The sequence below is a fragment of the Rana temporaria genome, chromosome 2 (assembly GCF_905171775.1).
Source record: "Rana temporaria chromosome 2, aRanTem1.1, whole genome shotgun sequence".
NCBI lineage: Eukaryota > Metazoa > Chordata > Amphibia > Anura > Ranidae > Rana > Rana temporaria.
Window position 1 is genome coordinate 72,228,616 of NC_053490.1, and position 14,458 is coordinate 72,243,073.

The 14,458-nt window shown below is 40.3% G+C and overlaps 1 protein-coding gene across 1 annotated transcript in view; it reads right to left on the reverse strand.

Annotated features, from left to right (window-relative positions):
• Positions 1–14,458, reverse strand: part of FREM2 (FRAS1 related extracellular matrix 2) — a 249,492-nt gene that overhangs the window by 113,252 nt on the left and 121,782 nt on the right. Inside the window, exons 4-5 of the mRNA XM_040340373.1 lie at positions 12,825–13,055; positions 3,556–3,681 (exon numbers count right to left, since the gene is read on the reverse strand). Of these exons, the coding sequence (XP_040196307.1) occupies positions 3,556–3,681; positions 12,825–13,055 (357 nt within the window). The remainder of the gene's footprint in view (positions 1–3,555; positions 3,682–12,824; positions 13,056–14,458) is intronic.

A 14,458-nucleotide genomic window follows, 5' to 3' on the forward strand; every position in this document is an offset into this window, starting at 1 on the left:
ACAGGAGAACAGACAAAGCCAGCACAGCTTGCACAAAATATGAAGGATCATTTATTCCGTAAAGCATACTGATCAAATGTATGAGGGATCTTCAAAAAGTTTCCGCACTTTTATACTGTATATATAAAGGAGTTTAAAAAAGTTCGGAACTTTTTGAAGAGCCCTCGTACATTTGATCAGTATGCTTCATGGAGTAAAAGATCCTTCATAATTTGTGAATGCTCTGCTGGCTTTGTCTGTTCTGACAGTCTGCCGGTTACCCCATTTGGGACCTTATTCATTGATGTGCCTGTTTTTACTTCACACATGTGAGTTGCCAATCTTATGTGTAATTAAAGGAACACTAAAGAGAATTTTTTATTTATTTTTTAAATAACAAACATGTTATACTTACCTGGTGGAACCGAACCTGGTCTTCTGGGGTCCCTCGGCAGCTGTCTCGGCTCCCCCCGCAAGAACTTTCCACCTTAATGCGAGCTCTCTCGCATGGTGGTAAGTTCTTGCGGGCACACTCCTGTGATACAGCCGGTGGCTATAGCCACTCACTGTATCACTCGGCCCCGCCCCCCGGCGCACCGCGTCATTGGATATGATTGACAACAGCACAAGCTAATGACTGCGCTGCTTTCAATCAACCAATGAATGAGCCGAGAAGCCAGCGTGTTCACGGAGCGGGACTTTCAAAGGGGTCAGGTAAGTAAATGGGGGCTTGGGGGGGGGGGGGGCTCTAATGCTCAGATGTTTTTTCACCTTAATGCATAGAAAGCATTAAGGTGAAAAAAACATTTACCTTTACAACCCCTTTAAATTGTTTTTAATCCTACACTTAAAGACACCTGTTTTTTCAGCCTTGCTGGAAGCCGGCTTCTGTTTTCATATGGTGGCAGTCCCTAGTGTCTGGACTCTTTACACCTGTTAGTATTATGGACTTTTTATGGACTTTATGATACATCTGTGGGGAATCTGTTATCATTTAAGTGTTGTGCCTTTATCTATTATTTATTTTTTTTACTTTTTGAAGAACCCTTGTACAATCACAACTGATGTCTTGGGGGCACCCAAGCCTCCTTTCTCTCTATGTCACCTTAGTGGCCTTCAAGTTTACAAAACATCATTTGTGGCTGTACAATTAATCAGTATGCTTAGTAAAAGATCTTGTGTGTTGGATGCACCTTGTGACAATTTTCCTGTTCTACCTTTACAAGATCATACAAACAGTAACTACCATATAGAGGGCTTTGCTACACTATAAGGTATGTGGACAATCCTCAAAATTATTCTATTCAGCTGTACAAAATCCAGCTTCAAAAAGACAAGTTTGAGGCCCCGTACACACGACCAGTTTCCTCGGCAGAATTCAGCTTCCGACCGAGTTTCTGGCTGTATTCTGCCGAGGAAACTGGTCGTGTGTACACTTTTGGCCGAGGAAGCCGACGAGGAGCTCGGCGAGGAAATAGAGAACATGTTCTCTATTTCCTTGTTGCTCTATGGGAGCTCTCGTCCCGCCGAGCTCCTCGGCGGCTTCAGTGCTGAACTGGCCGAGGAACTCGATGTGTTTGGCACGTCGAGTTCCTCGGCCGTGTGTACGAGGCCTGACAGTTTTAGTGTGGAGGAACTCAAGTAGCCTACACAGAGCCCTGACATTAAAGGGGTTGTAAACCTTCGGGTTTTTTCACCTGCATTAAGGTGAAAAAACACCTTGCGGTGTCCGGCCCTCCCAGCCCCCCCGTTTGACTTACCTGAGCCCTGAATTTCCATGGGTGCACCTTCTCTACACAGAGTCCCGGATTTGATTGGCTAGATTGATAGCAGTGCAGCCATTGGCTCTCGCTGCTGTCAATCAAATCCAATGACGCTGACGCTATGGACGCCGAGTGTATGACTCAGGAGCGCGCTCGCAAGTTAACCCCCTCGGGAGAGCACTTCTCCTAGAGGGTTATTTAATGCGGGGAGGAGCCACGAGAGCTGCTGAGGGCCCCCAGAAGAGAAGGATCGAGGCCACTCTGTGCAAAACGAGCTGCACAGTGGAGGTAAGTATGACATGTTTGTTATTTTTTTTAAACTAAGCTTTAATATCCCTTTAACCCCACTGAACTCTTTAAGATGAACTGGGACACCGTCTGCAAGCCAGGTCTTCTTTTCCAACATCACTAACTTATCTTAAAAAATGCTCTTTTGACTGAATGTGCACAAATTCCCATAGACACACTTAAAAATCCTGTGGAAACCCTTCCCAGAGAAGTGTAAGCTGTTACAGCTGCAAAGGAGTGCCAGCCCCATAATAAAACTGGCCATATACGTTTAGATTATCGCTTGTCAAAAAAAAAATCAAACATTCAGAAAATTAGAAGTTTCAAACAAAATTCATCGCATGGTCGGGTTAATTTCTGTGCTTGTGGAATGGGATATTCAATAAGCTCATATAGGTATAATGATAAAGACATCCACAAACATTTGGGAATTTAGGGCCTAATCCACAAAAGGGATACGCCGGCGTATCTACTGATACGCCGTCGTATCCCTGTTTCTATCTATGGAACTGATCCACAGAATCAGTTTCACATAGATAGGCAGAAGATCCGACATGTGTAAGGGACTTACACTGTCGGATCTTAGGATGCAGTACCGCATCCGCCGCTGGGGGCATTTCTCGTCGAAATGCTGCTTCGGGTATGCAAATTAGCACTTACGGAGATCCACAAAGCTTTTAAGCTTCGTTTTTTCTCCGTAAGTATTAGTTTGCCGTCGCAATATTAGGGCTGCTTTTACAAGGCCTAAACTGTTTGCACCTTGTAAAAGTAGACCCTTCTATCCCGCGTCGCTGTAATTTTTTTTTTTTTTCGCCGCAACTCGTTTTTTTTTTTTACGCCCGTCGCGATTCTCAAAACCCGGCGCAACGTAAAACCGCACAAAGCACGTCGGGAAAATGACGTCGGGAGCATGCTAAATGCATTCGGCGTGGGAACGCGCCTAATTTAAATGGGACTCGCCCCATTAAATTAGGAACGCCTTGCACCGGACGGATTTAAGTTACACCGCTCAAAATATCTAGGTAAGTGCTTTGTGGATCGGGCACTTAGGTAGAGATTTTGCGGCGGTGTAACTTAAATGGCAAAAGTTACGTTGTGCCGGGTTTTTGTGGATTAGGCCCCTAGTGTATATGGACACTTAAAGAGGATTTTCAAAAGTCAGCAGCTACAAATCCTGACCTGTTATGTGCCCCAGAAGACTTCGGGTGAGGGAAGGAGGAGACAAGAACTTCCGCTCAGATCATCTAGGTGATCTGAGCGGAAGTGGTAACAGGTACTTGTCAAAAATAGGTACCCCTCCCAAAAAAATAATTGCATGCCAAACGTGACAAGGGAGGAGGGGAAGAGGACTTAAAGTGTAATTTCTCCTTTGAATAGGCCAAAATGAGATGACAACTTTACATTACAACATAAATTACCCTTATGGTGACCAAAAATGATATTGCGTATATATGGTTGCAATGGAGCCACTATGCTTGGTACACTTGCATAAATGTGACATTTTTTCAATAATGGAAACACTTACCTTGATGTGTAAAACATATCACCATCAGTTCTTGACTAACATCCCCACTTCTCTTGACTGGTATAAAGAGCTCACCAACATCTTCTTCAATTTTATAGATTGACTGAGGTATAAAAACGGTTGATTCTAGATAGAGGAAAAAGGAAATAAGCCATAATTAATACAGAAATCTAAAATTGTGCCTCAACATTAAAACTTCATGCTTTAAAATACAAAAAAGCAAACACAAAAGAATAAGAAATAAGAAATACACTAAGCTATAGTACTAAATTTATGTCAACAATAAAAGCATACAGAACATTTTTAGGACATACATAAGACACTAAAAATATTCTAGACAACAAAAAAATCTGAGGTTTGCAAAATTTTTAAACTTTTCGTTTTTTTTTTTTTTTTATATTTATCGTAAGTATTCCTATGTTTCAGTTACATAATGATGTGCTTGCTATTACATTTATAGAGGGATTGGTTTACTAATACTGGAGAGAGCAACATCTGGTGAAGCTGTGCATGGTAGCCAATCAGCTTCTAACTTCAGCTTGTTCAATAAAGCTTTGACAAAAAAAAACAAAAAAAACATGGAAGCTGGTTTCTGTGCAGATTTTGCATTTTCCAGTTTTAGTAAATCACCCCCAATGTCTATTTATAGGCAACCTGAAAATAAATCATGAAGGAAATATGTAGGCTGCCATTGTTGATCTCTTTCTTTTCTCCTCCAGTTGCACAACTGTCATGCTAATGGTTTGATTTCTATACTTAGAATTATAGGCCTATGATTATAGTTATAAGGAGTGTTGACTACTCACTGGCACTCATTTTCTGCTGATGCTTGTTCGGGATCAAAAATACTCAGTAATTAAATAAGTAATGAAAACCAACCCCAGCCAAGCAATTCGTATTTTTAAAAGGAGACCAGCAATTGTAGTCCCATATATCTCTCATTAGAGGTGTAGTTTGAAGCCTACGTTTAACATAAAAAAATCAGCACAAGGGACAGTACTTACATTAAAATAAGAGGTGTCTTTTGTGCTGATCTCTTTTTCCACTTTTTGCATTTATTGCGGTTGGTGTTGTGCTCTTTTCACAACACCACATATTTTAGTTTATTTTTATTTATTTACTTTTTCACATGACACTACTAATTACATATGCTTTTCACTATATAATTTGTTCATATTATCATTCACCATTTTTTTCTTTTTGCACTTTTTAGACTGTTCAGGTTTAACCACTTAAGACCCGGACCAAAATGCAGGTAAAGGACCCGGACAGTTTTTGCGATTCGGCACTGCGTCGCTTTAACTGACAATTGCGCGGTAGTGCGACGTGGCTCCCAAACAAAATTGGCGTCCTTTTTTTCCCACAAATAGAGCTTTCTTTTGGTGGTATTTGATCACCTCTGTGGTTTTTATTTTTTGCGCTATAAACAAAAATAGAGCGAAAATTTTGGAAAAAATTTAATATTTTTTCCTTTTTGCTATAATAAATATCCCCCAAAAATATATAAAAAAATGTTTTTTTCCTCAGTTTAGGCCAATACGTATTCTTCTACCTATTTTTGGTAAAAAAAAATTGCAATAAGCGTTTATCGATTGGTTTGCTCAAAATGTATAGTGTTTACAAAATAAGGGATAGTTTTATTGCATTTTTATTAATAATATTTTTTTTACTACTAATTGGCGGCGATCAGCGATTTTTTTCGTGACCGCGACATTATGGTGGACACATCGGACAATTTTGACACATTTTTGGGACAATTGTCATTTTCACAGCAAAAAATGCTATAAAAATGCATTGTTTACTGTGAAAATGACAATTGCAGTTTGGGAGTTAACCACTAGGGGGCGCTGAAGGAGTTAAGTGTGACCTCATATGTGTTTCTAACTGTAGGGGGGCGGGGCTGGACGCGTGACATCATTGATCGTGTTTCCCTATATTAGGGAACACACGATCAATGACGGCGCCACAGTGAAGAACGGGGAAGCTGTGTTTACACACAGCTCTCCTTGTTCTTCAGCTCCGGGGACCGATCGCGGGACTCCAGCGGCGATCGGGTCTGCGGGTCCCGCGGCCACGGAGCTTCGGACTGGGTCGCGGGCGGGCGCCCGCGACCCATGGCTGGGCACTTAAAGAGGAGGTCCATGTACGTGCTTGTGCCCAGCTGTGCCATTCTGCTGACGTATATGTGCATGAGGCGGTCCTTAAGTGGTTAATTACCACTACATGTGCCATTGGCTATGGCTACATATATTAATCACGGTAGATGTATACACATGGTATTCACTTAAACGTATTGTTTTTCACATAATGGCGTTTTACATTTAATAAGTAGTGGGGAAACCCCTACCTGTATTCACAAACCATATTTATTTTCAAACTTACTCTATGTATGTATTTAATTATTTATGTGGTTGCCTGTATTAATTTATATGCAACATATATGTATTTTTGTATTGTGTTTTTATTATTAATAACCTTCGTCTATTCCTTTTAATACATGTTGATCACCTGCGACCTGTTCTATAAAATAGAAGGTCTTCATAACCTCCACTACAGCAGGTTTTTATTAGTCCTGATTGGAGTGCTTTGGCAGTCCTTAATTGCGTTTTCAATTTCTCCTGTTTTTGATCACATGTCTGGATAGGATTCATATGTGTATTAGAGGTTCATTTTATGAAAAATCAGCTATGAGTAAACACTGAAGTTAGTGTGAAACGCATCAGCTGTCCTAGGTTCCGTTGCTGTGACTTGTAGTGCCTGTTTCAATTTTTTTTTACATTAAAGTTACGTTGGATTGGAGTGTGGCTGTCCTGATCATCTTTTGTTCTTATTTGCCATGTGCATTGCTAGCACCCTCAGTTCCTGAGAAGAAGATTTGCACCCAACACGACCTGCCTGGAGCGGCAATCTCTGTCTCTTTTGTGCTGATGGCTGCTCTTAGCTGAAATCTTCAGTCCTCTACCCACTGGTTGAATGAAAAACAATGCATGACCTGCCTTAGGCCTCGTACACATGACCGAGTTTCTCGGCAAAAACCAGCAAGAAACTTGCTGGGATTTTTTTTTTTGCAGAGGAAACCGGTCGTGTGTACATTTTTCGACGAGGAAACTGTCGAGGATCCCGTTGAGCCAAAAAGAGAGCATGTCTTCTTTTTCCTCGATGGGAATGGAGAAACTTGCCCTGTCAAGTTCCTCAAAAGCCTAACAAGGAACTCGATGAGGAAAACTATGTGTTTCGCCCAGCGAGTTCCTTGGTCGTGTGTACGAGGCTTCAGGCTTTCACATTGACAGCTGCATCTCTTCCCCAAGTAGAAAGCTGGTCAACGAAACTCCGCTAACTTGCTATTGAGAAGGGCCACAGTCAAAAGAAGTACACATCTAAGGAACTGGAGGACACCAAGCACATACAAATATATGTCCTCTATGGTTTCATGCCTACATCAACCAAAATCCAGCTGCCATCTTTCTTTTTCATACTAGCAAAAAGAAAAATAGATGCTATCGACTGGATTTTTTACTTCCCCCTTAAGGTATGGTTCTCCATCTGGGTGGATAGCACTTTGCTGCCTAACAACACAAGGCACGTGCATACAGACAGCAATCAGAAAGACACACGCAGATATGTACAGTATCAGCAGAATTCCATGATCTTCATTGAACATCAACCGGCAATAAACAACCAGTATATGACCTGATTATAAGCAGGAAGCCTACAGAACACGACTCTCTAATCATCCTTTATCTGAATCTGCCTCATGCACGTAAGCCTGTGGAAATAGGTGCCTCCCATTTAACATTGCACCTTGTAATTAAGGTCCAGGAAACCTTTATTGCTGGCACTGATGTCACATACCCATCAGTCAGTGTGAGATTTACTCCAACCTAATGTATATCCTTGGGAAAATACCGGGGGAGATATAATACACCTGATAGGGAGATGAATACAAACAGATCATATAAATCTGTCGTAGCCTTATCTCCATGAATGTGTAAATTCCTAAAATATGTTATATCCATATATCATCCACCATCTGCAGAAGACAGCTCCCTGCTCTGTGCAATGTATGGGTTTATTTTGTAACCATGGCCATACAGGAGTTTGTTTAGTAGTGCAGAATGTGGACAGGGACTAAAGTAGTGGATGATGCTATTAAAATTCCTGTTAATGCATTTTAAATGTGTGTACATGTGTGACTACGTCAATGATTATCGTGCAACACCAGCATAGTTATTTCTACTATTTATAAAATTTATAAAATATATTTGTTTACAGCGACTGCACTTCCAAGTGTACTTTCAGTGCAATTTCAAGTGCACTTTGCATTTGTAGTTTGCACTTGTAGTGCAAAGTAGATTTGCCTTTCGTAAATAACCCCCTATGTCTTACACATTTCTGAGCCCTGCACGCTTTGAAATACATGCTCCAGCAATCTTTCTGATGCATACTCCTGACCCCCTGCACCTTCTGCATTACACACTCCTGAGTCCTACACTCTCTGCAATAGGCACTCCTGGCCTCTGCACTCTATGCATTGCATACTCCTGACCCCTGCACTCTCAGTGTTACATTCTCCTGACCCTTGCACGCTCTGTGTTACATACTCCTGGCCTCTGCGCTTTCTGCAAAACACACTCCTGCACTCTCTGCATTGCATACTTCTGACCACTGCAATCTGTGTTACATACTCTCCATGTTACATACTCCTGACCCCTGCACTCTCTGTGTTACATACTCTTGACTGCATTAAGGTAAAAACAAATGAGCCTTTAGAACCACTTTAATTATCATATATTTCAATACTTGTGGGGGGGGGGAGAAACTACTAGAGCAAAAGACAGTTGTGGGTTTTAACTGTGGACCCCCTCCCTATGTGTTAGCTTTTTTTTATCTGAATTAAAAAAAACATTGTTCATTCAAATAACTAAGTAGTCCAATTTAGATAAATACGACCCTTAAAAGGGACCTAATTTATCAGTAGTCTCAATGCACTGAGATGGATGAGGTATTTTTCTCATTATATTTATATCCTAAAAATCTGAAATCATAAACAGAAATATCACCTAGTTATAGACACGTCTTTTGCATGAAATATGCATTTAACAATTTGAACGATTTTTCTTTTTTCAAATCACTATTTCAACTCAATAATCAATAAAATAACATGGATACAATTCAGATGATTCTATATCTCATAAGAATGTGCTTCAGAGTATAGGAAGTATCTAATGGGTTGATTTATTAAAGACAAATAGACTATGCACTTTGCAAAGTACTGTTGCACTCTGCAAGTGCAATTGCTCCAGAGCTTAGTAAATGAGGTAAAGTTTCACTTTATAGTTTTCACTTTATAGGATACAAAAAAAGTTTCACTTTATAATGAATATCCAATCAAATGCAAGGAACATTTTTAAAAAACAGCATTTTTACTTGCACACAATTGGATGATGGAAGTCAGCAGGACTTATGTTCATGTACTAAGCTCTGGAGCAATTGCACTTTGCAAAGTGCACTGCCTATTTGCCTTTAATAAATCAACCCCCTAGACTCTTCCTGTACTCTGAAGCACATTCGTATGAGATATGGAATCATCTGAATTTTATCCATGTTATTTTATTGATTATTGAGTTGAAATAGTGATTTCTGTTTATGATTTCAGATTTTTAGGATATAAATATAATGAGAAAAATACTTCATCCATCTCAGTGCATTGAGACTACTGATAAATTTATCACTTATCTCTACTAAGTTACATTTAGCAATCATTTTATCACTTCTTCACTCCTAAATGAATCACCTTACACAAACCAGTTCTCCTGTCTCATTCTAAACATGACATTTTAGTCTGTGTATTATTTTCTGGGGGGTGAGAAGATAACAGGCCAGAGTAGTTTTAGCTCTCGCTGTTACATTTCCGAGGAACCAACCTGTTCCAAGTTGGCTAGAAGCAGAAAAATCGCCTTTATAAATGTAAAATGTATAAATGCATGATGAGGTTGGCTACTAATATATATATATATATATATATATATATATATATATATATATATATATATATATATATATATATATATATATATATATATATATATGTAATTAGTGGACTATAACAGGGATCATCTGGTTTTACAGAAGGACTAGTACTACTCTATGCTTTGAAATAGCCTACCTACTTCCTGGATGCTGTTAAACATTCAATGGAATTTAAGAACCAAAGCCTCCTTTAAGAAAGAAATCCTCCATATCTTTGAAGGTTAAAGAATGCGGAAATCAATTTTGCACTGTGATCTAAAATTTCCCAATGATGTTTACTTTTGGCAATTAAATTGGCCATTGAAATTGTTTGATTATATCCTGCTATTCATACAACCATTATTGTAATTGTTTAGTGGTGTGCACTGGGGCATTATCATTCTGGAACATGGGGAAATTATAACAAAACAATGTTTGCACCATAAGGTATGTAAAAAATCCTCATAATCTTTGGGCATTATATGGATAAAGGATAATGGTCATACCGACAAACCCCCATAAAATGGCTGCCCCTGTCATTATAGACCCCCCTCCACATTTAACAGATAGCAACAGACATCAGGGGTAATTTATCAAAATTGGAGCAGCCAGAATCTGGAGCAGATGTGCATGCCATGGCATCAGGTGCTACTTTTCATTTTCAAAGCTTAACTAAATAACCTGAAGTTAGAAGCTGATTGGTTGCCATGCACAGATTCTGGCAGCTCCGGTTTTATTAAATTCAGCTCATTGTGTGTTACATGGTACATAGTTATTCTGGTTGAAAAAAGACACAAGTCCATCCAGTTCTCCAATGGTAGATCAAACCTGGATATATTAAACACTACTCATCGGATCAAATTACTTTTATCGCCTTATTTAACTCTCTCAACTGTAAAACTCTTAAATAATTTCAGGAATTGAAGGAGGAATATGATATACCAAGTCAGTCTTTTTAGAAATATGTACAAATTAGACATGCCCTGGGTGTACAATTTAGAGAAAGACCCTTGGAGTGGAGTGATATGGCAATTCTTAGCAAAGTAATTAAAGCACATTTGTCCAAAAGACTGATTTCAGTTGTTTATGACAATATATGTGTGTTGGCGATAAAGGGGGACGTGGAGCTTCCTTGTAGAAGCCGACGGGAGGAGGATCTGGGAAATATATACGAATATATATACAAATATTGGAGTCAGGTCCCTTAGTCTCCCTATCTCCATCACAAGCAATATCCCATTTGTTGCTGCTGCCCAGAGCGTGTTGTACCCCTCCCCCAAATTATAATTTTTTAGTCGGAGACCCGGTGCTAAATGCCCACATTGTAGAGCCTCAGAAGGAGATCTTCTCCATATGATATAGAGGTGCCCAAAAGATAAATAGATATTGGAAGGAGGTTACCTGTACTATAAATTAAGTCTTTGCGGTGGTCCTTAGTCTAGACCCAATGGTATGTAGACTTGGGTATATGGAGGAAGACAATAATACAAGGGGCAGAAGAATGGCAATACTCAGGTGTTTGTTTTTAGCACAGCAATTGATCCCAAGGAAATGGCTGGCAAAGGAACCCACCAACTGGTGTGGAATGGGAGAGAGAGGTAAATGATACAATAAGAAAATAAAAATTGATCTACACCAAAAGGGGGAGCACAAAGGTGTATAGGAGGATGTGGAAACCCTGGATAGACACAAACCAGCATTGGAGAGATGAGTGGGATCTGGTAGTATTTCAAAGAGAAGTAAGGCAGAAGTAAAATAGAGAAGTATGGTACAGGGGTACAGGAAAAGTTGAACATGAAATTATTCTCTCTCTTTATAGCTATTGTATTGCCTAGGTAAACATGATAGTGTTGGTTTAAATACAATATACGATAAAAGGAAAAATCTATATGTACATCAGGGTAATTAGCAATGCATTGTATAAATAGAATGTGTGTGTCAAAGTATGTGAATAAGTGTGGTTGTAGAAAGTATGTAAAAAAAATAAAAATTATAATAAAAATTTCATGACATGGACATAAACAAACTTTCTACAGGGGTTTTCAACATTCAAAACAAAGGGAGAGTTTACTGCCCTTCATCTTTAGGGGGGCTGGGCTGTGGCCACTGGGAGTAGAAAATGCTTTGACATTGGTGGGAGTAAACAATGCCATAGGTTTGGTGGCCAGTGGGAGTAAAAAAAAATTACATCATTGGTATCAGTTGGAGGAATAGTGCCCCATAGCTGATGTCAGTGGAAGAATTAGTGCCCCATCATTGGTGTCAGTGGGAGGAATAGTTCCCCATTATTGGTTTCAGTGGGAGGAATAACGCCTCATATCAGTGAAGGAATAGTGACCAAAGGGCCGGATAAAGGCATGCAAAGGGCCACATCTGGCCCTTGGGCCGCAGTTTGAAGACCCCTGTGCTACACCAGCCCAACTTTAGCCATAATCAGACCCCCAGAAAAACGCCACGGGGGACATTTATTATGCTGCTCTCCTCTCCTGTACATACTGGCCTCATCATACCCTTTGCACTCCTCTCTTGCACATACTAGCCTCAGCATACTTTCTGCACTCCTATTCTGGAAATAACTGGTCTCATCATACTTTTCACACTCCTATTCCGCATGTCTTGGCCTCATTCTACCTTCCACACTCCCCTCCTGCACATACTGGCCTCATCATACTTTCTGCACTCCTCTTCTGGAATAACTTGCCTCATCACACCTTCCACACTCCCCTTCTGCATCTGTGGGCCTCTTCCTACTGTCTATACTCCTGTACCGCATGTCCTGGCCTCATTATACCCTTCCACACTCTTCTCCTAAACATACTGGCATCATCATACCTTCCAGACTCCTCTCCCACATGTCCTGACCTCATTAACTTCCATACTCCTCTCCTGCATGTGCTGGCATCATCATACTTTCCACACTCCTCTCCTGCACACACTGCCTACATCATATTATCTGCACTCCTCTCCTGCACATACTGACTTGTCATAACCTTCACACTTCTCTCCTATACATACTGCCCCTCTTACCCCTAATTTTCATTTTTTTGCCTGAAAATTAACCCAATCATAGCTCACTAAAACAACATTTCATTCATTTTTCAATTCTTGAAGCAATCAGTAGCCATTCAGATTTCACGTCTCACTACTCTACTTAAAGTAAACTGAAATGTGATTGGTTGCCACAAGTTATTACAATTTACATATTATCACTGTTCCTAGTAACGCCTTACTAAATAAAACCAAATATGTGCAATCCATACCATCTCCAGGGTCAATGATCTCCACAGTTGTCACTTCTGGAAACTCCAAGGCCCCCATGACAGGCTCTGACAGTGCTATCTGGAAGGTTTCAGACTGTTCATACTCTCCATCAGTTAGGATGCGCACTCTCCATGTTGCTGTGGTCTGACCTGGATTAAACTGGACTTGTTTCTGAGCTTTCCCTCTAAAGTCTTTGTCCTTTTCTGCTGTGCCATCCACAGTGCCAATACCTAGAAAAGAAATGCAAAATGTCATACGTCTGCCTGATTTGTTGTGAATGCAAGATTTAATTTACCAATGACCCAGTAGTAATTAAATCTAAACCCCAGACAGATATAAAAGACACAATCTAATGTAGCTCAGTATTCAACATTAAATTATTAAAAGGTATTTTTTATATGTAACTAGTGTAAGTACTTGAGTTTGGCTTGATTTTAGCCACTTTTAATCCCTTTTAATGCAGAATTTAGACTGGGGTAAAACTGAGAGACCAATCAGAGGAGCCATGCAAATATGCTGAAAATGAGCAAGCTGAGAGGATAAGAAAACCGAGTGATCAGATGGATAACCCCATCAGTCTCCCACTGCTCCTTAAAGGGTAACTCCATTGTTGCTGAAAAAAACTATACCCTCTGGGTTATCAATGTTCACTACAAGGATTTTAACCAACTTTTTGTTTGTTAAAATCCTGTTTCTGCTTTGCAGTGGTTTACACTGTAGACCACGGACTACTACTGGCTAGGCTAGCTGAAGTAGCCGGAGTCGCTGAATGTGTTTTACCCTGGTTCTCCTCCTTCTTGGAAAACCGATCACAAATGGTGAAAATGGGGTCTTTCACTTCTGAAAAACGTACGGTGTCATGCGGAGTCCCTCAGGGATCTCCCTTGTCGTCCGTATTGTTTAATATCTATCTTCGCCCTCTCTTTGAAATCATCAGTAACCAGAAGTTACTTTACCACTCCTTTGCAGACGACACACAACTGTATTTCCGCATCTGCAACAAAAAGGATCATTCTCTTGGACTAGAGAAATGCCTCACATGATAACTGGATGACAAACCGTTATCTTAAACTCAACGGTTCGAAAACAGAACTTCTCCTGTTTCACGCTAACCGGAAAAATCACCCTGTGTCAACATGGACTCCCCCACCCATTCTGGGTAAAACTATCACCCCTATCACCAAAGTCAAAAGTCTCGGAGTCATTTTCGATACCTACATGACAATGGATGCACAAATAGGGTCAGTAGTCAGCGGATCCCACCATCTGCTGCGCCTACTACGCAGACTCACGCCCTTTATCCCGAAAGAGGACATTGCAGTCGTGGTGGGAACAATCATCAATTCCAGACTCGACTACGCAAATGCCCTCTATCTAGGACTCCCCAAATACCAAATCACTCGTCTGCAAGTCGTTCAAAATACGGCCGCTCGGGAAAAAGTGACTGGGAAAAAACCATGGGAATCAATCTCACCTTCACTGAGATCCCTTAATTTGTTGCCAGTAAAAGACAGAATCACTTTCAAGGCACTCTGCCTAATACATAAGTGTATTCAAGGCAACGCCCCCCAATATCTATGCGAAAAAATAAAAGCCCATAACCCCAATCGCATTCTGCGATCCACCAATCAAA